Genomic DNA, 26,113 nt, shown 5'->3' on the forward strand with positions numbered 1-26,113 from the left:
AAGCCAGAGATCACACTAAAGCGCTCCTTACGCATTCATAGTGCAGGTCAGAATCTTTTGTAAATTCCTTCAAAAGAATGACAGCAGCAAATTAGGGCGAACTTTTTGCTAGTAACTGCTTCTTTGCAGGGACACCTCTTTTCGCTCTTCGTGACACCATGAGAAAAGTCTTGTATTACCTGCAAGGCGTTTGCTATGAAGCTGAAACGTACATCATGAACAAAGGGCAACATGACAGTATTAGCCATAAAAGGTAGTTCTGGCCACATCCTTCCTTGGCATTTCCAATGTAATTTTGGCTGTTCCGCTTCACAGGAGCTTTATTCATGCCCCTCCCATCCCACGTAAAGTGGGCAGCAAACAACACCGAGTAACCTAGCAGTCGTCAATTTTTGCTCGAGTCGATCTGTCCCATGTCCCCTTTTGGAAGCCTACCCTTGCTAAATTCAGTGGCCTTTTTGTCTCCCTGTGTCCGCCGTGGCCCCTATCTTCTCCGTTACACCTTTAAATCAAACGGCTTGATCGACCCTCCTACACCCCAAAATTAGTACTTTTATTTACGTATGCCTCCCGATCTCCCACCTCGTACCAGGTTCTCCAAAGTGCCTGCACACTACTCGCGGTGTCTGTACACTCCCCCAGGAATTTTCTTCCTAAAGCGATAGATGACACCAAACGGCAAACGCAACATCCACCGCAGGCCCCCTGGTGTGGTCCCCTGACGGTACTTCGAGAGCTCGCAACCGTGTGTGCCCCTAGACGCACCCCGTGAGGGCCCTTGTGTGGGGTTGCATCGTTGTGTCTCCACGGGGGCCTCTGGTAGGGTTTCACGAGGGCGGGGCGCCTACTTACACAGACTGGGGTGAAAGATCTCCGGACAATTTGGCAGGAGTCATGGTGTGCAAAGGGAAAGAAACATAAAAATCTGGCGGCCGTTTAATAGAGGAACTGCACCTCTATCAGATTCCCCAAAAGCAAGAAACAAAAGAGTACAATCGAAAGGAATACAAACAAGAACACGACAGCGAACAAGAAGAGTACGAGAAGACCAACACTAATGAACAAAGAAATGGCGCTGCTGACTCAGCGCAAATAGACGTGTATGGTTCCCTCTTTTCATTTTATGGTATAAAGGGCAGCATGTTTTGATTGTTGATAACGACAGCAACAGTCACAAACCGGAACCTCCGCATACACTACAATCGACAGCTAGGCGAATAAGCCATTTATATGCCTCGATATAATACAGAACACATAGTAACAGCGAGAAGGAGATGAGGGGGAAATAGGAAAAGGATGAAATACCGCCGAACAAAGGGAGACGCTGAACACAGAGACCTCCTGCTGCTGCATTTGGCCCTGTGGGACGTCACAAGATCCCCGAGGGTCCAGAAAGCGGCCCGTATAGAGGCCTCCTTTCCACAGTAAAGGCGAGTGGGAGCCTTTCTGGAATTTTGCTGCCTCGGTTGTCAGCACACCTGAGGCATTATTGTTGCCGCGTGGCAACAGAGGCGCTGTTCATATTGCCTCTCGCATCAGCAGTTGGATACTGCTTACGCACTTGCTGTGCTTGTTGGCTCCGTGAGCCCTGCTGCTTTTGATGTGGGGCGGCAGGGGCAGCGGACACCATGTCTCGGCCATAGGCAAACGCCTTGCTCTTGACTGTCTCTTGTGTCTCATATGAAATCTCTTGGTGCTGATATCCGTAGTGTGGTGGTTGCGAAGGCGAACTACCGCCACTCGCATTAGGGTCGTTCCGCCCATCCGCTTCAAGCCGTTTCCCTCCTTTTTGCTCCAAGGGGCTTGGACCTTGTGCCGTTGGCTGCCTGGCCTGCCCGTCTTGCATTTCGAATTCCTTCGCCTCCTCTGCTGCCTGATTTGTTTCGGCCTTCATCACTTCAGAAGCATCAGCAGCAGTAAGTGCTACTGAGCGCTCCGTTTGTGATGCCACAGCAAGATCAGCTACAGCCGCCATCGTATCCTCATATTCGGAGTACGTTGACAAGCTTTCTCCTCTAGAATTCTTGTTGGATACTCTTTCTCTGCCTAGACTCTTGGCTGAGTTCGCTGCGGATGCAAGAACCGAAGCTGCAGAAGTGGCGACGATTGGGGCGAGAGCGGGAGTAGCGACCGCAAACCCATCAGCCGTCGTAACAGCGGCAACACGGCTATCTGCTAGGTCCTGAATGCCAGCAATGTGGAAGTCTTCCTGGGCTGTGAGCCCCCAAGAAAAATTCTCCCAGAAGAAAGAGAATCCTACAAGAAGCCGGTCCAGCGCTGCTATTGCTAGCGACAACGAGTGTCGAAAGGAGAAGCACGTGATCTGAGGCATGATAAGCCACATAAGCAGGCTAATAGTCTGTTTACCTCATTACATGGCATGTACGTAATGGTAGCACACGGAGACCTTTAATGAACTCCCTAGAAGTGACAATTCAAATGTAGCAGCAAATAGCGACAAGCCCTACGAACATGAATGAAAGGTACCAACATGAGCCAAAAAAGTGTTATTTCAGCACGCCACGACACCAAAAGAGAGGGGGGTTATCCCACGGATTATGTTATGAGGCTCTCGCGTCTTCAGGGGATAAGGGCAAAGACTTACGCCGATCACGAGCTTGAGGATCCCGGTTCGTCTTAACAAGACGAATGCGCAGCACCCCAAGAAGAAGAGGAACGCGAGCCAAAGAAGCTCTGAATCAGACGCAGTCCTGCAAAGCAGATGAACGAAACAACACAGCTTTACGATAAGAAATCTTCGTTGTATTCGTGCTACCGCTTTTCAGCTCTGCAAATGGTGGAGGCGATGATGCTTAGCTACGTCCATCGGGCCAGCTAGGGGTTAGCGCGAATGCCTATTTCTCAAAGCTAAGGAAGGATAAAGAGAGGAAGAAGCCCATGCAGGCCAAACGCCTCGGCGCAGCCCCTCTCCTAGTGGCGGAAAATAAATCAAAACAAGCATCAACAAGCAAATGGCAATAAGAACCTAGCAAATAGATGTCGAAATACACAGAGCAAAAAAAAGGCAGAACAGCAAACAAAGAAATGTGTCGTCGCCTGCGACACCGCAGTACAAGAAAAAGCAAAGAGATGGGGCGGCCCTGCAATGCGTTGAGTCGGTCATGCCCATGTGCCTTAATAAACCGAAAACACGAAATCGACAGATGAGCATCTGCAATCCTGTATGACATTTTATCCTTCGAGTAGTTTTTATTAGCCGATCCGCCCAAAGACAGCAAAACTAGGACCACTGTTGCATTCCTTTGCAAGCACTCATTGCTCTTCTTAGCAGTACAGCATCAAAGTGAAGCCGGACCGCATGCACTTTAACTACAAGACTGAACTTGGACAACTCGGCAAGAATGACCGACTCGAGCGCTCATGGAGGTTGAAGAAAAAGCAACCGTCCATGAGCACGAAATATGTGGGGCGTGGAGTTGCCCAGTGGTACAACAATGAGTAGAAAAGACCATGCGGAAGCGCCCAAACAAGCGGATTTTAGCATACAAAAAATGAGCTGCACATTGCTGCTGCTTCTGGTGGAATGGGCGGCACATAAAGAAGGGGAACACACAATGGTGGACTCAGAAGGGGCAGAAAGAAGAACACGCGCCTTCTGCCTCTTCCTCCGACTCGATATAAGCGAACAAGAGGCGAAAGCATCGGCAGCCAAGGTGCAGAAGATGCCGTGGGCTGCCCGTTCACCGCGGTACCACGCAGAGAATATGAAGAGTAACAGCAGTTCGAAGAAAGATCAAATAAGGATGAGCGCGAAGGAACAATGCAAGAAATAGGTATGAAACAAGACCCAAGCTGCAAGGGATCCCGCTCCTCCGCCTCCATTGCTAGAAAGCTGCGGGTTTAAGCTTTGGCAATGGGCCGGGTCGTGTGGAGCCCTCAAGCCTGTATTGCATGCAGGTGCGCAGGCATCTCGTATTGTGCGCCTCCATGCCTTCCGGTTGCCTCACTCCCCTTCCCCCCATTCTTTGAGTCCCTCGGTCTTTCCCTCTGCTCTTGCTTTCGTTTGCTTCCGCGAAAATGTTGCTTGGGGAAAGATGCCCTTCAACTTCCCCCCCCTGCCCCCCCGCCCATTCCCTGAACCCTTAAGTACCTCTCTTTCAGAGCCCGCAGCATATTTCTCGCGCTCGAAAGCCGCGCCCCAAACACTGCAGCACCATCATCACCAGCAACGCCGATCCGTCAGCCACCAATAGAGCCCCATATCTCCCCTACCTCATCATCGCAAATACGGTTGTAGTAGGACACATATCTCGAACAACAACAGCTGCTTCCGCCACAAGAGCGAATGCCCCCTAGCTCAACCGCTGCAACCCTCCAACGGGCCCCGAAAAATCCACGTGCTCTGAGTTATGGAGATATCCGACGGCCACAGCAGCACAGAACCCTCGGAACCGCTTGCCCTCTTCTCCCTCCCTCCCTCCCTCCGTTCGACTCCCCTTTCCCCTTCCTTTGTTTTCGTGCGCATCCCCTCCATCGCCGTTCTCGCACCACAGCAGTCAACGGCGGAGTGAATATACACCTCACAAGAACTATTTTCAGTTAGGTACACCCATAAACTTTTTATTTCTCCTGATCCAAAGACCTCCACCAAAATATCGCAAGGACTACATCACTCATGAGGTACATAACAGATTCAACTACACCGACTGCACGCTATGGGGCTGCATACACTTCCCAGCAACAAAGCCCTAGCAAAACGCATTCTCTTGTAAATCTCAGGATCCAGGCATTCACACCACAGCGGGCCCCTCAGGCTCCCACGACACTCCCAGAGGCCCATTTGGGGCCCCTCTTGGACCTGAGGGGGCCCCAACACGGATATGCAGCTCAGCACGAACAGCCATTGGCAATCCTGCCTATCGGGCGCAGCAAGCACCACGAAAATGGCTTCAAGACTCGGTGTGCCTGAAGCTATTTTCAGATAAATACGTTGGGCTTGCGTACTACTGTACAGGGTGTGGTGTATTGCGTGCTTCATGACTGACCATTGTATGTTGCCTCTGTTTGCTCGAGGGCCGTCGACGACTGCTGAAGCTGTTGTTGCGTTGCTTGCATACGTTGCACTTCTTTCACCATCACTTGGCGGGTCTCTTGGAGCAACTGCTGTTGTTGCTGTTGCTGCTGCTGCTGCTTGTGTGCACCACTGCCGGCGTTAGGCTCCTGCGTCATGCTCTGCTGCTCCCCTGCTGTTGGCTTAGCTCTCACCGGCTCTGCCCGGGGGCCTCCTGCCCTCAGGGGGCCCCCTGTAGGCCCTTCACGAACAACGCCAGTCCCCGTTGCCAGCTGAGCGCTGCGACGTCGCATCGACACCCGTTGCCTGTACACTCGACCCCTAACCCCAGGCGCGTTGAACTCCCGCGCGGCATGGCATGTTCAGCCTCGTGAAGGCGAAAGCAGGAAGCCCACCGCATTATACAAGGGTGGCTGCTTAGTTTTCAAGGCGAAACGTACCGTTCTTGGACGGAGCAAACATAGTTGGCCATCCTCATGGTATGGAAGTGGCGTTCCGTGTTTTGCCACCAGGCGGCAAACTGGGACTTGTATCTGACACACACAGGGAGCAGCATGAGGCTGACAGGGAGAAAGGAATGAGAATTGAAGAAGGGCTGCGGCGGCCGAGCAGCTTCCCGAAGGGAGAGTGATCCGTGCGCAAACGAACATTCAAAAAGCGTGAAAGCCCTTACAGGCAAGTCGAAGCGCACAGACAGACACCGCAGAGCAGGAGGGGGTGCCCTGTGAGGCATGCGCAGGACGCTTCTCCCTCCCTCCCGCCAGCACGCACTTTCGCCTATCTTTTTGAATAGGACCGACACAGTGTATCCAGAAGTGCGCAACACATGTGAATATATATATGTATATATGTATATGCCGTGATTCTAGCTGGAAGAAGGATATGGAAAGCGAGGCCATCAGCCTGTTGACCGCCCCGTAGCGTGGGTACAAAACAGCATAAAAATAGCGGGAAGGATGCATTGCTTTCGCTTTGTGTTTGTAATATTGTGTCTAGCGGACCTTCCAAGAAGTACTGCACTATCTCAGCTTGTTTGAAACCACACACAAAAAAGTCTACACCCTGTGCCACGTACTTTTGCAGACGTTGCTGATGCTGCTTGAGCAGCCCTTCGAGTTCGTGCAGCTGCCTCGGGCTGAAGCCTTCTCTCTGTCGCGGCCCTTCAGGAGACTGTGCTGCGCAGCAGCAGGAGGCGAAAGTGAAAGACAAAGCCTTTTCTACTAACTGAGTCAGTCCCTTCGTCAGCTGCCCGTAACGACTGATCCGGCGAGCGACGCGGCTGCGAAACTGAAAATCCACACAGGCATGCACACATACACACACAGATATATGCTCGCCTACCCCTAGCCACCACTTACTTAACATGGAGCTAGTTGTGCTCCCCAGGAACAAAGGCTTATACGGAAGTGACAAAGGGGGGGAGGACAGCACTCCAAACCTTAGAGCCTAAAATATTCCTTGGCCCCAACTCAGAAGCCACGTCTTCACGGATCCCACACACCCGATCGTTATCGCCTACCTGCACCAGTTGCAGATGCTCAGTTACTTCTGTATTAGGAGCGCCCTGGAAGAGAGACGACAAGGAAGCGTCCAGCGCAGACAGGTCCTCCACTGTCAACTGCAACTGCTGGAGCAACTCTTTCATGGACAAGTGAGCAAGAGGCTCCTCCTGCAGAGACAAATCCGCAGTAGCAGGTGTAGCGGAGGAGGCTCACGTGTTGTGCAGACATCCACAAAACACCAACGACCAATTGAGTACGGGAGGGTGGCCAGGGCGGGCGAAACATTTGATTGTCGCAAGACAGTCCGCCTCCGGACAGGCATTATCATGGCGCATCTTCACAGAAGCATACGGATGCTATGCTACTGCTATACCCCTCCGTGTCAGTGTTTTATTGCCTTACCTCCGTCGTTGGCTGCTGGTTGATGCTCTGATGCTGCAAGGGGGCCGCCGCTGTTCTTCGCGTCTGCTTTATAACAGCTGCATGGTTTGCTACCTGACTTGCCGCGACTGGCGCGGGGAAAGCGGGGGGTGCCATTGGGGGAGGGAAGGTGATATGTACGACGGGGAAGAAGAATTCGAATGGAAAGGGAAGAAGGAAAACAGATCCCCCACTACAGCGCAGACTTAGGCAGGGTCATCCCGATACACGGAGAGAATTGGTGTTGCAGCCTTATTCAGAAGACATGGGAAAAGTAGGAAGACAACTGGAGACTGCAGTCCTCGGTTGTCTGCTTGCCTAGGTTGATGTTGTAAGGTGCTGGACGGGGAGGGGTCCTCCTTGAGACACTTATGTTGCCTTTGCTATAGTTATCGATAATGCTGCCTTCGCGATTTTCCCCGTTTCTAACGCTATTTTGGCTGCTCTTGCTGCTCTATTTGATACTTCTACGTTTGCGCGCTGCAGCTTGTCTTGCTGTCTGTTGTTTGTCGGCTGTCGTATACCTTAACTTACAGATAATATAGCATCTCCTTCAACACCACAAAGGAGACGACAGAAATAGAAAGCAAAGAGGCAAAGGGAGTAAAGGGGAAGATGTGTGCAGTTGTACCGCCGATACCGTGTCCCCAGGGGCTGTTGTCAGTCAGGCAACCGTCATCCCGCGGGTGATGGACGAGTCCATTCCACTTTTCCATGAGAAATAGAAATATATTTCTTAAGGAACTAATAATGAGTCATAAAGTTCATTTTAAATTGTATGTAAGAAGAGGATAGAACCAAGGAATAAACGGCCGTTTGGGACGCAGTTGCATGGCATCCCGTAACTGCTCTTAACTATTCAGATAGCGAAACACGAATCCAATCATTGGCTCCTTCTACTCGTTACCATTCCTCTGTCTCCCTCTGTCAGGATAAATGCTGTCGTTATTTGTTTTTACTAGCTAGAGGGCAAGCATCATTTGTTCCACAGCTTGCACAAAAGAACCACACACACGCTGCGGGAGACAAAAGGCGGGGAGACGAGAAAGAAGCAGACACATTGGGGGGAATTACCGTGCCACACCGTATGGTATGGATCAGAGCGTGAAATAAGCTCTAGTCCTTTTACCGTAAGACTATTCTGTGCGCAGGATTCACACTGGCAAACAGTGCTCGGAGCTTCACGCCGTATGAAACTTGGGGGATGAGCAAACCATTCGTGCAATGATATGTGCCTTTCAAATTGTATGATGCGCGGCTATGGACATGGTGCATGGCAAAGAGTAGGATATTAATGAAGCTATGCTTGTAGCATCTGTACTTCGGAGCATGCGCTGCAACAGTCAACGTGAGTAGGACAGAGGGTGTAGCTAGCCACAGAGCGTCTTTCGTTCATTCAGAGCAATGGTGTAAATGAGATTATTGAGTGGTCTCTACGAAGAAACGAGAAGTCAAAGGTAAGAGGAATTAAATGACACCGTGCTTTGGCTGTCTGTCGGGTATAGAGTCTCCTTACGGAGAGCCACCTGCTCAGAATTGTCGTGTACAGGGTTTTCCGTGTCTAGGCTCGCACCCGACAGAGTTGAGAGGGCAGTCAATGCTGCACATACGGGAATTTTTATATGCAATTTGTCATAAGAGCACCCCCAAGGAGACACCAAACTCCAGACTGAACACTAACTAGACAGAAAGTTATTGAGTATCTCCCGGGAGAGGATCCTCCTCCCTCTCCCCGCCTCCCTCAGCGCTCCCACTATGAGAGGAGAGACAGAGCTAGCTTGCGTGTAGCTGCACCACCTAAGTAAACGGGGCAATGTACACACACATAACATCGCGTCTTTTTGTATCAAGCCAAAAGTACTTTGCAATAAACAAGGCATACGAAAAGCCAAACTAGTAAGTCAATTCTTTTAAAATCCTGAGTTGCACTCAGGAAGTATAATGGAAGATGTCGAAATGTAGCTGTGCCCGACGCTTCAACCCTCGCATTTCAGAGAAGACATCCTTGAGTTCTGTAACTATCGGTCTTGATCTACTACGGGTGGAATAAAAAGGAATTCTAACCCCTGTTAGTACCCCTCAGGCAAGGAGAGAAGCGAGAAACAGTCAACTAAGAAAAGCATGGTCCACATTAGACGGCTTTAAAAATCTTAGGGGAAAATGGCATGCAGACTAGCCAATAACAAAGGAGGAGCTAAGCCAACACGACCGCAGAACTTCGATGACACACTATCGTAAAGGACTGAAATATGCAGGCTGGCTACTGCAGGACAAAAACCGGCAGGTGAACTGGCACAAGGGAGTTAAAACGCGCCGTAGTTCAGCAGTGCCTCCGCGCCTACTAGAAAATATCTGCATGTTAGTGCAGCCAATGCATGCAGCATAGTAGGCTTGCAGAACCCCGAAGAGACATGCGCAGGAATGTGGAGAGAGTTTAGCTGGGGGTGAGGCCACAGAAATCTGTGTTAAGAGAAAATTTTGACAATCATAACCCAGAACTTCTAAAGCAATAGCCTTGGACGAAGGCTGCTCATTCAGGCAGAACTTGCACTGGAAAAGAACACTTACCCAAAGACTACAGGAAATAACGTCAATGGCTAGTAGTTTTGTATAACACAGTCACAAATTTTCCAGCGAGCAACGCATCCCGCGCGTGCTACTCCGTCAAAGTTGGCATTCCCCATTCCATTCTACCAAAGCTTCCTGTCTAGCGTGTCCGCGGCCCTTGACGGTCCTCGAATCTAGCATATCTACATCTACCAGTGGGCACACGGCTCACTTGCCTCCAGCGCAAACTCCGCAATAATTCAAGGAGTTTGCAAACTTCCTTAAGAAGTCAATCTTGAGTGTTCTATGGATCTTTCAACTTTCAAACAAACCAGTAGAGTGCGGAAAGAGATAAATTCGTGAGAGTAGCGCGTAGGTTCTAAGCCTTCTGGCGTGAAGCTACGTAGTCGGGTCATATTTTGGTGTACGTCGTGTAGCCTGCCGATTCCCCAGCACCAACTGTCTATACTCGGAACAATCAACCCACTTCCTACCATCATGACTACGTGTGTGTCTCTCTACACCTTCGCACACACATTAGATTGCAACAGTTAGCTGTCCTCTGAATGTTTCCACTGCTTGGTAAGGCTGCTGACCGTAGGCCACCAGGTCCAGGCAGGGACCGCAGAGTTGTTCCTCACTGTATACCAAGGATGCGGAGGAGCAACGGGGAGACGCGTTTACCCCCATATTAAAAACCCTGTCAGCAAATGGAAGATACCCAAGCCAACCAAACGAATCTCTGGAGCCTAGACGCCCACACACTTCACAACAGTGCGGTTGATGCGTTCTTTGCACCCAGCTGTCTTGGGGAGGTTCGCAGTGGTCATATGATTGTCAATCTGTTGGCAGGTCGACAAGGCACGCCAGAACGCATTGAAGAACTTTAGATTACTATCTGTGATGATACTACTGGGAAATCCATGGGGGTTCTGGCCAGAATTTAGGATTAGTTGAACTGCTATAAAGCTAGGGCAGGGGATGAAATGGGCACATTAGCTGAGTTTGGACGACGAAGCAGATCTTATCCTGACCCTTGACCTCTGACAAACCAAAAAAGAGGTTTGTCGTCAAGTGGCTTTCTAGGCTTTCGGGAACACGAACAACTTGCGAAAATCCGGTTTTAGAAGCATTGCGTGGTTTGGGCTGTTAAAAATTTTGGCGTGGGTGTACATATCCCTCTGCCGCAGAACGCAACCCAGGCAACCAGGACCGTGAGAGCTGATCTGCAGCATTGTTATTTTCATTGTGGCCAAAATGAGCATGATGTCTGGCTCTGAAAAACCTGGCGCTGCGAAGCAAACTCGAAATGGGCAGGCGACAGAGTCCACGCCTTATTTTGAACATCAGTAGGCCATCTTTGACATGAGAGTGCCCTGCTGCCATCTTAGAAAGTTATAGCAGATGCACGGGAGTTGGAAGCATAAGATGACTCTACTTTTGATAAAACCGGCGAATTATCCCATACAATGGTCAGCGTGGCGCATCTTTAGCGAACCGTTGGGACGTAGCGAGAATGCATTGGTGACCATGTTGGTAATGCCCTAAACATACTAGATTGTGAATTCACACAGTAGGAGGCTCCCCTTCCAGCAAACAACTGGAATTACAAAAATCCTGGAAACTCCTACCAAAGTCCTTGAATTCTGATGACCAGCGTCGACATAAAAAGACGTTTATGCAAAGAAAACCGGCAATTTTTTCACTTCCCCCTTCACTACATAGGGTTGCTGTTCCCTTACTAAGTGCAGCCGCTCGGTTTCGGTGAAGCGATAGGAATACCGAGCAATAGCCTTATGTACTGGAAAATCTGTAACCTGCTGAGACAGAGAAGCGCTCTCATCGCCACGCTATCAGCATTGCTTGTTAAAAAAATATGATGCCCATGCTCGGGCAGGGCAAGTACCGCACAGTTTCGAAGGCGGCTGATAAGCGGCCCTGTTGCGGTATCTGCTTCCCATGTCCTGGGCACACACAGTTTCACCAGGTAGAGCAGTCAAAATAGCAGCGATCTAAGCGAATCTAGGGAATGAAAACTCGTCAATTAGCGGCAAACTCATAGCTTTTGGTAACGTCCTTGCGGGTGCGCAGAGGTAATGGCTTTACATGGATTGCTTCCGTTTGAACCATATCTGGCTCAATTCCTGCAGCCAAGACAGAGAATCCTCAATGTACATTTCATCTCATAGAAAACAAACACATCCGTGCCTTTGCGCGGCACCACTTTTCTCACAACAGTTGAAGCGCACGCTCTGGGTGTTGTAGGCTCTGTGGAACGTTTTTGGCTCAATACAAAGACGTCGTCCACGCAGGCCGCCATCCAACATTCTTTGCAATGTACATGCATAGCTCGAGCATCTGGACGTTGCAGCTCGACTGGGGCGCTAACAAGCACAAACGGCACAGAGGTATACTCGAGTTTGCTAATGCGACTGTGGGAGGCCGATTTGTGCGTGCCACCCGGGTGAATGTGGATTTGTATGAATGTGTCTATGATGAAAAATGTCCAGTAGGCTGTCATGCTGTGGAGTTTGCTAGGCGCTTCGACAAGATGAGCCACAGGGAAATTCTACTTTGCAATGATCTTGTCCAGGGGCTTCAATGTACCACGCATGCTCTACATTCCGTCCTTTTCTGTGCCAGCGCCGGTGTCCGCCCAAAGGTTCTGGCTGATTCCTAGAGTTTGCTCTTTTTCAACAAAATATTTACCTGCCGCGTAATATGCTCGTGACTCTGTGGTGGTAGAAAGCAAGGTACTTCACCACCCGGCTGACGAAATCTTTGAGTAGTTGCCCTTCCTTAGCTCTCATTGCCTGGCTGGTCCATCGAGGCATACATGAACACATTCTGCACTAGCAGCTTGCTTCTTTGTACAAACCCTATAGCTAATATATGCGCATCGGCTTGTAGGCTGCCCTTTGCATCCTAATGGGCTTTGATCCACCGTCAACTGCCATCGCGGAGGGGCTCTTCTCTCTCCGGCCGTTCTTGAAGGAGATCAAATTATAGAATTATTAGATTCTCGACTGCCACCAGACAGTCAGTGTAGCGAAGTGGACTTACCGGTGCATCTACAGGTAGTGGATGAGCGGGGGAAAGCTGCTTTCAACCATGCGATAATACCAACTGTAATGGTTCAGGTAAGGTCCACGAAGCAGGGCATAGAACTACTTGCAGGCTTTCACAAGATACTTGAATATTTTGCAAGAAAAGCTCTTTGTCCCCTGCGTATGCCACGTAAAGTTCCCGAAAGGAGGGAAGCCGGAGCGCTAGGGTTATCGTACCCTCTATGCACACCCACCATTCAAAGCTAGCTTCACGTAGCATCTGAAGCATAAGCAGACAACATTTCATCTAATTGTATTGTGCTTGTGCTACTTCGCAAGAAACACGATGCAGTATAACCAAAACAATCAGCCAGCTGTTTACTGATTCTTATGTAAAACAGCTGGTGTAGTAGAAAGTGCCTCGGTGTAGCTAATCCCGCTACAAAACGCAGCCACGACGACTCCGCAGCCTTGTTAGCTCGCTGCCTTGCTGATCTTAGGCTGTCGGGTGTGTTTCGCTCCATCGCACTGCTCTTTACGTTTGAGGTGCATTTTGTTTTGCTCACTGGCTCTTACTTTCGCTTTTCTGCCTGCCTAGGGACTGGCAATAAGGCTGGACTTTGCTGTTCTGCACGAAGTTGTCCTCATTGTACAGATATAGTAGATACAGACAACGAGGGCCTCTATTTCAAAATAGTGGGGGAGGGGGGGAGGCTATGGTGGGCTGAGCAACGTTTCGGCGCATTGTACTATGCTGGCTATGTATACCAAAAAGTTAAAAAGGTCGACTACTTGATTTGACCCTATCTTTTTTTTGATTGTTTGCAAGGTAGAGCTAGCACGATAAAATAAGGCAAACCGTGGTGTGCTTGTGCGCTACATGCTACGTGGGCCTAGCTGTGAATGCTCAGAGCGCTCAGAGGGTGCAGTTGGGCGAACTATAATGACCCCCTCCGCTCACGGCAGGATCCCTCAGAGGCGCAATAAGGGTAAAAAGGAAACCTTTTTTGAAATTTAAGATAAATTTATACGTGGCATGTAACGAATCAAGAGTTATGTGTGTCTGTGCGGACAAAAAGAGAGACAACAGGAACGTTTCGGCTAGAGTTACAGATCCCCAATATTGCTGGTTAGTGCTGCTATTCAAATGCGGGAGCATAGGTTGACTTACAGGCCACGAGACACACTCAAGAGATTCAGGATAACAGTCACTTGCGTGATGGGCACTAGGTTAGGGTCAACGTGCAATATTCTTAGGTTGTGCTTCTAAGTCCGCATTTACAAAAGGGCTGGACTAGCAGTGCTTGTACTAATGGCTAATCGTCTCAGGGTAGACTCAGGCTACATAATTCCTTTATCGTTTTGTTTGATTCGACAAGTAAAAGCCGCGTTGTTGCGCGTGAATAGACCTAACGGAGAGGAAGACTGAAAGGTGGGGGCACGCACAAAGGACTAGTGCTGGTGTCCACTGGAAGCTAAAACAATGACCTGTTTAAAGCTACTGAATGGCCTTGGGATATATTTTAGTTTTATCGACAAAACATTACCCTTTCGTGAGAGGCACTGAAGAGACCCCTGTCTATTTGTATCTACAAGCAGTCCGTCGCGCAAGACAAGAATAGGAGGGCAGCAAATTTTTTCTGTCCTAAGGGTAAATACCTCGCTTTGCAAACATATATTGCGCGTTAGAGAAAGCAGAAAATTCATATGCAAAAATGGAAAATGCTGCCTTAATAGTTGCCGAATCGTCAGACAGAGGGCCCTCGGTTCCGAGGATCCCAAGGCGGCAGGCGGAGACCGAGAACCCAGGAGGCATAGGAGGAAAAGCGGCATAACTGACGGAGAAACATCCCTCTTATTAAATTCTAGTGAGGCTTTCAAAAGGATCCTTGTAGGAAAAGGCGGGCAAGTCGGCTTTACTTTTTTCTTCACTGCACCAGCGGCAGCTGCACCGCAGCAGCTAATCCTCAACCCATCTGGTACCGCTTTCCTGCATTGCATGATACCGAACGGTCATCGTGAAACTTGGCTTCATGATCTTCAGGAACCTGACTTGTGTGTTACCGCGCTAAGCTGAGGCCTACGGAGAAACCTTTGCAGAGTCGACGGGCAGCAGCCAGTGCCCTCCACCAGCACATACGAGAAGCATCGCGTGTTGTCGTCGCTCCTCGAGCGTTTCATTTCAAAGGCTTTGGTGCATGCGCCTGATCGGTGATTAGGTGGTGAAACCATACCGCTTGTGCCTGCTTCCGGCAGATCTCACCCTTGAATCATCACTCCACCCCAGCACATCGTAGATGCTCTGTACACCAACGCTTCCGTCTATTTTTCCTCTCGGCGCCTCTAAGCGGCACGGGACCGTTAGCCTCGCGCTAATCCCGAAGAGCTCGCTTTTGCCCTGGAACTAGTGGAAGCAATATTTCCAGCAGGCGACGCGTTGGTTTTCCTTGCAGTGACTTCAGGTCTGGAGAGAACAGGCTTAAATCTGGCACCTCCTGACTGTTTTCCCAATACGTTGAAAGATCATAAAACAGCCACCATCAACGCGGGCGTTTTTACGGCTTTACTAGGTCTGTCCCTCCCGTCGCCGCCTTACCGTTTCTCTCCTCGTCTCGTCGTCTAGGGAGTCGCCAATGGCAAGTCTACACAAAAAAGCAACAGTTTCTTCGGACGCTAACTCCGGCGCGAAGTCAGCGCCCCCAAGACGCAGCTCCGAAGTGCAACAGGAGCAGCAACCAACAGAGCATGCCATCGTCCTTCAATCTCCAAGCAGTTTGCGTCTGCCGTTGCATCTCCCCCCCGATTCATTTACTGCTTTGAGACTCCCCGCGCACGAAATTCTCCACGGTAGAAACCGCGCGATCGTGTGCAAAGCAAACGGATGGGGTTTCAAGGACACATACCTCTGCTTCCTCGACAAACTAACCCTAACTCTTACGGGCAGCAGGTAGTTCTCACACAATATTCGGAACCCTCCGTTTCTCCAGCATGAGCTTTCCTGCCTTTCGATGCTCTCTCTGCTCCTTCTGAATTTTTCGCCCCCCGACGGCCCCACAGGCTGCCGAGTGCAGGGAGCTGCACTAATCTTCGAACCCCCAAATGCATATCCCCCCTGCATACATATTGCGACAGTTGCATGGTGGTGTAGCCTGGCCAAACCCTAATTAGGGCATACACTGCGAACAAGCCTTGAGGCTTCATATGGCTCCCTAGCATCAAAAAAACTTCTTGCGTCTGAATCCGATTAGTGTGTCGTGCTGAAATCTCGCCTTCATGCTGACGGCTGGTGCCATTTGCTCTTGTGAATGCCGTTCTTGCGGCCCCTGGGCGTCGCCACTGCTCTGCAGGTACGCGCTCTGCGGCTGCCGCATGCGACATTGGCATGACTTCACGGACTCTATTGAGGGCCTCGATTTTGAGGCAAAGTCCTTACCCAGACCAGAAGCAGTCATCTGCCCCCAGAGGAATGTGAAGAAGGAGTTCTTCCGCGATCTGTTGAAGCTGGTAAGAGGCGAAGCAGCTCTCTCTACCTGCGTGCATAACACTACGCACAGCCTCGGCCAATCATCTAGAGACTGGCGAGTGTACTAGCCAATACATAGGAGGGGTTATCAATGACTCAGGCGTACACACATTCGTAGAGAGAGCCAGGCCTGTTCTCTCCCACGCCCCTTCTTTTATGCGTCCAAGAGCCAACGCAAAATATCGGGTCCTCCCACGCGCTTGGCGGCGCGCCTCTTTAAGTGGAAAACTGTCGCTCTGTAGCGTGGTGCTCTGATGCAGCCATTTGACCCTTGCTCGAGGGGCGCTCTTGCGAGCTGTATTTTGTTCGCTTCGCTGTGGCCGCTGCCAACTATTGGGCCCCTGTCGTGGGCGAGTCAGCGGCCTCCACTGACCACATTGGGGTCACTCGTTCTAAAGCCCTTGTCTGTGTCGTGTGCTGCCGTCTCTCCGCTCACAAGAGACGGGGCAAAATTTGAACCTCAAGACGAGCATACCGCTGTGTGCTGCGGAGCTTGCCAAAGTGCAAGACCCCTCTCGACGTATTCTCCTGTGCGTGCGAATAATGCGCGGAGCAGGCACCCAAAGTGGAGATTTCGGAGGACGGGCTGGAGCGGCTCTTTCATGGACACGGCCACACGTGTGGCGAGATATTTGCGCTGAGACACGGGCAGCTAAATCGCCTCCCGGATGTTGTGCTCTACCCCAAATGCCATGAGGTGCGTACGATAGAATCGTCTGTAACCCTTGTATGCGCCCTATGTGCAGCTCGCCTAGTCTTGTGGGCGCTAGCTTCCCCTCTTTGACGTGGGCTACATGGCATCGGATTGGTTGTTAAATCTATCTTTCGCTCGCAACGTGTACGGGTAGGGGTGTGCAGCGAGGGTTTTTTCGCGCAGGATGTAGAAGCGATCGTTGCGTGTGCTGTGCGGCACAACGTGTGCTTGATCCCCTTTGGGGGAGGCACCTCCGTCACTCTAGGGCTGGCGGTTCCCGAGAACGAAACGCGCATGGTGGCTTCCGTGTCTCTAGGATTCATGCAAAAGATCTTGTCGCTAGACCGCGATGCGCTCATGCTGACAGTGGAAGCCGGGGCGGTCGGCGCAGTGCTAGAGTCACAGCTGCGACGCCTGGGCGTTACCTTAGGCCACGAGCCAGACAGCTTAGAATTTAGCACCGTTGGCGGATGGGTTGCCACCAGAGCCTCAGGTACGTATTCAAGGAACGCCGCTCATGGCTTGCTTCAAAGGCCAGTAGTATGAGCGTTCCTATTTTGATGAAACAGTTTAACCCCTGTATGCCGTATCGGGCAATTCACCTAGACCCCGCTGCGCGCTGGGGATGCGTGCATGTGCAGCTATCGTCTGCGGACGGATGCGTGCACGCGTGCTCCATGAATGCAAACACATGCAGCCCCTTCCAACCATGCACATTCATTGGGTATCTGAGATGCAGACTGCACTTCGCTATAGCGGCGTAGCGACTCGATATCGCGCGTTCTTTTGCGTCTTATTGTGCATCAGGGATGAAGAAGAACGCGTATGGAAACATTGAGGACCTGTTGATTGACGCAGTGATGGTCACCCCGCGGGGAACCCTCAACCAGCGCCTAGCAGCGCCCCGAGTATCCAGCGGCCCGTCGCTGCAGCAGTTGGTGCTTGGCAGCGAAGGAACACTCGGGATCATTACACAAGTTGTCCTCAAGGTTAAGCCGCTCCCAGAGGTATGGACAACTGGTGCCGCAGGGGGGCTGAGAAAGTTCACTTTATTTGCTTCTGAGGCTAGGGCGGGTGCAGCGTATACCGACGCCTCGGTTGATAAGAATGGGGCCGCGCTGCAACTTCTGCTGTGTTCTTAACAGAGCAAAGTATTTGGCTGTCTAGTCTTTCCATCCTTTGACATCGGCGTTGCCTTCATGCGGTACGTAGCCCTCAATAAGCTGCAGCCCGCGAGCATTCGCCTGATGGACCAGAGGCAGACACACTGCGGTTCCCTCTTCAGAGTGAATGAAACAGGTGCGGTGCAAGGTGCTGTCTGGTGCACAAGCGGCTCACCAGATGTTTCGTCGTGCTTCGCAGTTTTCCAGACTCCCCAGTCCCATAATCTGCTGACAAACAACTGTTGCTTTCGGCGGCGCTTGCGAGCGTGCATCAGCAGCGCTTTACATATCTTATCCTCCCTCCCAGGGTCAGCGTTGCCTTCTTGATGAAGATTTTTGTTGCTCTGACGGCAGCCAAGGGCTGTGTCTGCGCGCATTGTTGTCTTGGGAACCTTCAGGCACTTCCGGGCTGAAGCACGTGCTGGCTGACGGGGTGAAGAAGTTCTATCTGAGTAAGATTAAGGGATGGCGGGAGGAGGATCTCTGCGGGTGCACTCTCCTGTTCGAGGGATCAGCAGAGGATGTGGCATTCCAGCAGAAGAATCTCTACAGGGCAGCCAAGCTCTTTGGGGCCCTTCCTGCTGGTGGAAAATATGGAGAGAGAGGCTACCAAATGACTTTTATGATTGCGTATCTCCGGTAAGCCGATGACCGCCGGCACTGAAAGCCGAAGGGCCTGGCAAACGTGGCGTCGGGCTGTGCTGCTCACCTCATGATCATCCCTGTTCTGCAAGCGGCAACTACGATGCCTTTGCAGGGACTTCGTCATGGACCACTATTGGGTATTTGAATCATTTGAAGCATCTCTCGCGTGGCCACTTGTTCTCAAGTGTAGACACAAGGTGCAGGAATACCTTTCTGCCGAATGCAAGCGGATAGGCATTCGCTACCCTCCGCTCATCATGACGAGGCTCACGCAGGTTTATGACGCCGGCGCCGTCCTGTACTTTTACTTTGGTTTTAACTGGGCGGGGCTTGAACAGCCCATGCAGGTAATATGCAGACACACATAATTTTCATACCCTTCGAGTCCAACGGAATCATGAGAGCTCCCGCTTCTTCTGTATTTGGCTGTTGAGCGTAGATCTTAGTTGCACGTCACGTGTATCCACTCTTTTGAAATAAGTAGCTTATCAGCAGCGAGACAAATGGGGAAAATGTAGGAACAATAGCCATTCTGTGCCTGAAGTGCATTGAACTTCGGTTCATTCGCAGGCATACAAACACATTGAAGACGGAGCGCGCCAAGTCATACTGGATCTGGGCGGTAGCATTTCCCACCATCACGGAATTGGAAAGCTGCGAAGGGAGTTCTTACCAAGCGTAGTGGGTGAAACAGGTAAGTGCTCAGAGCTGGATAGCTGTTCCCAAACAAGCGTTGAAGTAGTTTTATTCTACCCACCTGCTGCATAGCATCCATGTTTTTTTGCGTCCTCGCAGGGTTGGTCATGTTACGCGGAGTAAAGGCTTGCGTGGACCCGCAAAACATATTCGGATGCAGAAACCTCTTTGAAACCACGCAGGTAGAATGAGCAGTCAGGACAGTTTCTGCACTGAGTCATCCCATTGCACACTGACATGTTTTAAGAGCTCAGGATAGTCACTATTGGCGAGCACATGCGAGGCTTTCCTTGTTGCTTTATGTCCATCAACTTTTAGCTACACGGCAAGTGTAGAAGTCGTTTGACACCCCCCTGCAGGCCGCCAAACGGGGAAAGGTATCGCGGCACACCGGTTGAAACTCGTGCTAGCCAGCCTTCCAGCGGGCAGCTATATGAGTATTTTTGTTCAACGCTATACAAACTGGTATTCAGGAGTAGCACTCTATTTCTGTAGCCTCAGCTTGGTGGCATTTTGTCATCGTGTCTTCGCTTGCTTCTACCCATACACTTGTAGCGGTGCCTGCCAAAGTCGTTACTTCCCATGTTTGTATCTCTGCCGAGCGCACTGCGAAAATAGCATGTAAGAGGCTTTTAGTTGAGGGAGCTTTTTGCCATTGCTCCTAAGGGTAATCGCTAGCTATTTTCAAATTTTGTCTCCTAGGGTGTTGTACTGAAGAACGCGCCCGGTGGTGCTGACCACGATCTATTGCAAAAGCGTGTTCGGCTCACACTTGCCTTCAAATACCTGCCAAACTGGAATGTATCATGAAAGCCAAAATACCAACAGTGGAAAACGATGGCTCGGCAAAAAAAAAATGATTTTATGGCTGCGAAGAGAGAACCTGCTTGTTGGGGGTGGATGGTCTGGATTTCCGAACTATCTTCAGGGAGTAGCAATAACCACAAGCAAAATCAAGTGTCCCATTTGTCAACAAAACCGAGCATCCTATGCAGTATTCTTGCTAGATGCCTTTCTTGGATTAAATGCGCGAGCAAGCTTTTGATATGCAAAGTCGCACTTTGTAAGGAAAAGAAGAGTTGAAGCTCATGGAAAAAGCGACTCTAAGTAGAACTGGTGGTCTGCATCATTTAATGTCAATTCATGTGCTGTTTTTGACTTAAATCGCAGAACTCACAAAGGCATCACCATGCTCTGCATCCTTGCATCGTTGACTTGACGTTTTACGCTTACACACCCAACATTAGCTTGTGTGAACTTACATAGGTGTAGAACGAGTCATTAACGACTTTAAACAAAATGGATGGGGGAAACAAGCACCGGATCAGTGTCAGGGTGGACTATGGAAGCAAAAACCAAAATGATCAAATCTCCAAAAATATGAGCACTGTCGCGTGAATGGAGCAGATTCTGAGTTCTCAATCTGTTTGGTAGCTTCCTTGTTTAAGAACATATCGTGAGCGATCGACAGGATTAGCCATTACTGTTGAAAGTGCTTTGCACATGCTAATACACCTTGAAAAACACCCAGCAGCACGTATCTGGAGGCAGAAAGAACCCTGTGCCGATGTTCTCATGGGGTGTCTCGCGCAAACAACAGATCTCAATAGGATAGATCTCGTCCAAGAAAATAACAACTAGCCAATGACTTGTTTTGATGCGAAGGTTTATGTTGCACTATTAGGTGTTTTCGAGACTGCTCCAAAGAGTTGTAATTTCATATGCCTAGGTGTTAGTGCGTTTTCCGTGTGATGGTGTATTGTAAAAGCTTGTTTATTGTCTTGTGCCCTAATTTGCCCAAGAAGCGACATGTGGGAAGTAGCACATAGAACGAGGGAGAACGCCTGAATTCAGGCAACGGTGGAGAAGACTAGTGAAGGTTCAATGACAGATTAGCTGAGTACAGGTTACAAACTGTCTATTGCAATTGAAGCGTTCATAATCAGCAAATAAAAAATTTCATAAAGTTGTATTAGAAACCTGGAACCCGAGTCTTCCCCATGTTCGTTCGCCTCTACATGTCACAGTGTCGCAAAAATGGCGGCCTTTCTTTTCTAATATTCACTGCACACATAGGTGCAGTACTACTGCAAGGCTTCCTCTTGTTGCATTGAGCCCTGTTCAGAGTCATTTGGTTCACAATTAGGTTATAGAAAAGCAGCCTGGGAGACCGCATCGTATTCTGCCAGTCCCACTGAAACAGTGTGTCTAAAAAGAGAATGCTCCCTATGCGTACGTACGCCGATTCGGAAAAACCTCGAATGTATCGAGACGGGACCGCAGCTTTTCACAACCCTCTTCAACTGCTCTTCAAACGCGAGCTCAATACATTCCCGTTAAAGGGGTAGAAGCTCTGAAGCCAGTGGAAATGCAGGATTATTCTGTGCAACGGAAGCAGCCTCCTTGTACAGGAGGCGCGGGAATGTGCAACACGGTTCCCAGAAAATGGCGCTTAAACTGAAGCCGATTAAACGACGTCGTCACCCAGGGCTGTCAGCACTTGACTGTTTGCATTTAAGAATAAAAACTTCGCGATCACTTGGGTACACTAGATAGTTTACAATACCATATCTGCTTCGCTTGCGAATCGTCCATACACAACTACTATATTAGGTTCCGAGTAAAATATTTGAATAGCGGCTAACTCGGCACCGCTGGTGTGCCTAAGCATGATTAGCTGTTGCTAACACCCTGAACCCTGAGGCGACAGCTCTCTCTGAGTGACCGGCAACTATAGCTCGTTCTGGACCTCGATTGCCCCTACCTTAACAGGACGAACTGAAAAGACCTGTAACTAAAGCTAAGCGAGGATGTATACATAATGCGGAATTGAAAATCGGCTGCGCGCGGACAGCACTGGTACCGTTAAAGGTAGCTGTAACAACTAGCAGCCGCCGAGGCTGTTCCTCTGTACATACAGCAGCAAACGCCAAGAAACGAAGCAGCGGCACTAGCGAGAAGCGTGACTTCCATTGCCGCTAGCTGACTGCGACATACTGATCTAACCGTCAAGCTGCTGCTGGGCCTCGCGAATTACTCTGTCAGCGAACTGTTTCACTGTTCTTACAATAAAAACAAACAGGCATATGCCTCCGAAAATCCCTGTGATCTCCAGGTACCTCTTGGAGACTGTGCAGATCCCGAAAACGTTTACTTCTGTGCTTTTCAATTCAAATGAATTGGCTGCCAGCGCATCATCTAGACTCTGCAGCTCTCCCCCAATGATTGCGTACACCACGGCGAACGGGATTCCGGTTACGAAGGTAGAGAGTGCAAAATTCGACAGTGTAATGGACGTAGTGCCCAGGAAATAGTTGTTAAAAGTAAAGGGCAGAACCATTCGAGTGCACATCACCAACTTCAATGAGTTCTTTCTTAAGGCGGCATCAATGGCTTGCAGCCTCTTGTTGCGCATCACAAACCGCTGAACCACCAACTCCCGTAGCATAAAGCGGGAGATCAAGAATGCAAAGCATGCGGATCCCAGGCTTCCTGCGATAATGACAAACACCGCGAGCAGGGAAGGGCCCATCAAAACGCCCGCCAAGACTGAGAGCAGGGGAGCAGGAATCCCTAGGCCAGCTACGATGTAGGTGAGCACGTAGGTAGTTGGACTACTCCTCTGAAACTCCACAACTTGGCGCAGCACATCCTTTACGGGCATAAAAAAGATCAGGAGAAAGCCAAAGATAACAAACAGAGCCATAACGAGCTGAGGGAGTCCAGAAGACCCGGAAGCGCGGGGGTCAGCACCCACAGACGCCTGAGTGGCTTTCGCTAGTACGCATGATGCCATCGCTTCATTTTTGAGAGGGGATTCTGCCGTAACACTTTCAAGGGCATTTCTCCCAAGAAAATGCCCCCGGCTGAACAAGCGGAAAAAGGAAGCCATTAGAAGCTCAGGGCTGCACCGTCAGGGCGGAGGAAACCAGGCGGAATACCAGCACCTGAGTTATGTGTCCAGAAGCCCAGTGGGCGAGTTCATGCAGATAATGCGCCGACTACTGCATTTGGGCCGCTCTGCTTAAGCAGGCCAAAAAGAGGAGATGCGAGCCCCCAGTCAGCCGAAGGAAAAAATATAATTCTAAGCAAATACGGCTGAAAACCTTTGAAGAGCCTCAAAAGAAACGGGTTTTGCATGAATGCGCCTGCGATGTCAATCCGAAGCAGCTCTTTTCGAGCAGCCCCGGACCGTCCTGGGCTCGCACAGCGGTGTCTGGAGAAAGCGACAAAGAGAAGACCCTAAACTAGTCCACACGATAGTATTAACTGTGCATTACGGGATATTTGATACGGATAAGTAGCTTGCTGCTACCACGGTGCGCTCCAAAATAATCCACGACAGTCTGGCGCGCACTGCGCACGTGACAAGTGTCATGGCCACGTGGTTGGGACTGGAACGTGGCAAGGCTTCTTTCTAAGCGCGCTTTCACCTAAACAAGAAAAAAATTAAGGACGATGTTCTTCGATTGTGGTCATCCATATGTCTACTCCCTTGTGTTTCAGTTCTTGTGTGCAGCAACGCCTTTCGCACACTACAACAGATGGTTTGCACCACTCTAAACTCTATGAACTATTCTCATTTCACGGCTTTAACACCATCCTCTGTTCTCCATAAGCTGGCTATCTGCCCAACAAGCGCTAGGACACGCGACTAAAGCTATTCTCTCTGCCTGGAGAAGGACTGCTAATAGTAGTAGAGCTACCATTGATTGCATATAGCTGTGGTTGGATCAACTATTTCCTCCACATTCTGGCTATTACATAGTCCTTCTGCCGCAGGTCGTGGCTTGCCCCGCACTTCAAACACATATGTTGCTTTCCTTTGTGCCATGTTTCAGTGTACAACGGTGCGTTCATTACTGGAGTACTCAGACAGTGTAGCTAGTGGTTGGTGGTTGCCAGGCTGCCGTGCCTCCCCTCGCATTGAACTCTGTGAAGTGGAGGAGAGCGAGAGAGGAACGTTTTGGAGGGAACGCCTTCTCCTGTCTTCATTGCGTAACGCTTCAGCTAAGATCTCCACATGAGATATGCAAAAAAACCAATAAAACTCTATAAAAGGATTATTGAGTTTTCAGAGAAGTCCCTCTGCTCCCTGCTCGCACCCCTCAGAGTTCTAGAGAACAGAGGAGAGAGAAATCTAAGGTGCACTTACCGTCGTAGCCCTCTGCTGGCACACACGCACACAACAGTGCATCTTCTAGTATCGAGCAAACAGTGACCTGCAATAAATGTGATATACGAAGAAACAATGTTAAACCAATTAGCCGATTTCAAATGATTTGAATTACATGGAGCACATGAAGTGAAACGTTTTAAAGTGCAGCTTTAAATCTTCCTCCCCCAAAGCCGGTTTCAAATTATCATGCTTGCATTCCATGCATGTACATCACGAGTGTCTAGGTATGGAACAGCGGAAAACTTCCCGCCCTGACGCCACTCCCCAGTCAGGCAGAAGCGCGCAATCAGCGCAATGCGAAGGCAAAGTGTACATTAGCCGAGTTAGAAAAACCAAAGGGAAGAATGACACGCACACTAGCCAACAATAACCGAAGAACTAAATCAACACGACCGTGGCGGCTCGACGGCATGCTAGCGTCAAAGCGTTGGAACTTATTGGCTTCCTGCTACGACAAAGCAGAATACCAGTGGAATCTTTCAATTTAACCAAAAATTTTAGAATTCAGCAGTACCTCCGTGCCTCATAGAACAATATCTGCTGCCGGTACAGCCGATGGATGCAGAAAAAGGGGTCTTCCAAAAACCCGAAGAGACATGCGCAGGGAAGTAGTGACAGCGCTGCGGAGAGGGACGCCACAGCCATCTGAATGAAGAAGAAAATCTGAGCAATCATAAACAGGAACTCCTAAAGCAATAGCCTTGGACGAAGGCTGCTCATTCAGGCAGAACTTGCACTGGAAAAGAACACTTACCCAAGGACTACAGGGAATGACGTCAATGGCTTGTAGTTTTGTTAAGCAAACTCAGGCAAAAATTTCCAGCGAGCAATGAAACCCGCATGTGCTACTCCGCCCAACACTGAGGCTGGCAGTCCCCATTCCTTCCTACCAAAGCTTCCTGTCTAGCGTGTCCGCGGCCCTTGACGGTCCTCGAATCTAGCATATCTACATCTACCAGTGGGCACACGGCTCACTTGCCTCCAGCGCAAACTCCGCAATAATTCAAGGAGTTTGCAAACTTCCTTAAGAAGTCAATCTTGAGTGTTCTATGGATCTTTCAACTTTCAAACAAACCAGTAGAGTGCGGAAAGAGATAAATTCGTGAGAGTAGCGCGTAGGTTCTAAGCCTTCTGGCGTGAAGCTACGTAGTCGGGTCATATTTTGGTGTACGTCGTGTAGCCTGCCGATTCCCCAGCACCAACTGTCTATACTCGGAACAATCAACCCACTTCCTACCATCATGACTACGTGTGTGTCTCTCTACACCTTCGCACACACATTAGATTGCAACAGTTAGCTGTCCTCTGAATGTTTCCACTGCTTGGTAAGGCTGCTGACCGTAGGCCACCAGGTCCAGGCAGGGACCGCAGAGTTGTTCCTCACTGTATACCAAGGATGCGGAGGAGCAACGGGGAGACGCGTTTACCCCCATATTAAAAACCCTGTCAGCAAATGGAAGATACCCAAGCCAACCAAACGAATCTCTGGAGCCTAGACGCCCACACACTTCACAACAGTGCGGTTGATGCGTTCTTTGCACCCAGCTGTCTTGGGGAGGTTCGCAGTGGTCATATGATTGTCAATCTGTTGGCAGGTCGACAAGGCACGCCAAAACGCATTAAAGAACTTTAGATCCTTATCCGTGGTGATATTACTAGGCAATC

The 26,113-nt window shown here is 50.0% G+C and overlaps 3 protein-coding genes across 3 annotated transcripts; 1 reads left to right on the top strand and 2 right to left on the bottom strand.

Annotated features, from left to right (window-relative positions):
- Positions 1-1,486: 1,486 nt before the first annotated feature.
- LOC34619025 lies at positions 1,487-12,115 on the bottom strand. The gene is given in 10 exon segments (XM_026337797.1): positions 1,487-2,214; positions 2,606-2,694; positions 4,112-4,229; positions 5,007-5,311; positions 5,473-5,565; positions 6,108-6,319; positions 6,552-6,742; positions 6,937-7,043; positions 11,718-11,885; positions 12,075-12,115. Coding segments are annotated over 10 exon segments (2,052 nt in total).
- Positions 12,116-15,821: 3,706 nt separating this feature from the next.
- LOC34620611 (alkyldihydroxyacetonephosphate synthase, peroxisomal) lies at positions 15,822-19,460 on the top strand. Its single transcript, XM_026337798.1, has 9 exons — positions 15,822-16,052; positions 16,628-16,768; positions 16,949-17,258; positions 17,573-17,772; positions 17,995-18,064; positions 18,327-18,567; positions 18,686-18,920; positions 19,144-19,267; positions 19,369-19,460. The coding sequence occupies exons 1-9, from the start codon at positions 15,822-15,824 to the stop codon at positions 19,458-19,460; spliced, it is 1,644 nt and encodes a 547-aa protein (XP_026193583.1).
- Positions 19,461-22,270: 2,810 nt separating this feature from the next.
- LOC34620610 (TVP38/TMEM64 family membrane protein Mb0641c) lies at positions 22,271-23,161 on the bottom strand. The gene has a single exon (XM_022733854.1). The coding sequence runs from the start codon at positions 23,159-23,161 to the stop codon at positions 22,271-22,273; it is 891 nt and encodes a 296-aa protein (XP_022590949.1).
- Positions 23,162-26,113: the final 2,952 nt, after the last annotated feature.

This window comes from Cyclospora cayetanensis, unplaced genomic scaffold (genome assembly GCF_002999335.1).
Source record: "Cyclospora cayetanensis isolate NF1_C8 unplaced genomic scaffold, CcayRef3 CcayRef3_contig_200, whole genome shotgun sequence".
In the NCBI taxonomy this organism is placed as follows: Eukaryota; Apicomplexa; class Conoidasida; order Eucoccidiorida; family Eimeriidae; genus Cyclospora; species Cyclospora cayetanensis.

Excerpts from the sequence above, each read along its gene's own strand:
- LOC34620611 (XM_026337798.1), top strand. The coding sequence starts at position 15,822 with ATGCTGACGGCTGGTGCCATTTGCTCTTGTGAATGCCGTTCTTGCGGC. Across the intron at positions 16,053-16,627 it reads TCCGCGATCTGTTGAAGCTG|GCACCCAAAGTGGAGATTTC; the intron begins GTAAGAGGCGAA and ends TGCGCGGAGCAG. Across the intron at positions 17,259-17,572 it reads GGTTGCCACCAGAGCCTCAG|GGATGAAGAAGAACGCGTAT; the intron begins GTACGTATTCAA and ends ATTGTGCATCAG.
- LOC34620610 (XM_022733854.1), bottom strand. The coding sequence starts at position 23,161 with ATGGCTTCCTTTTTCCGCTTGTTCAGCCGGGGGCATTTTCTTGGGAGA.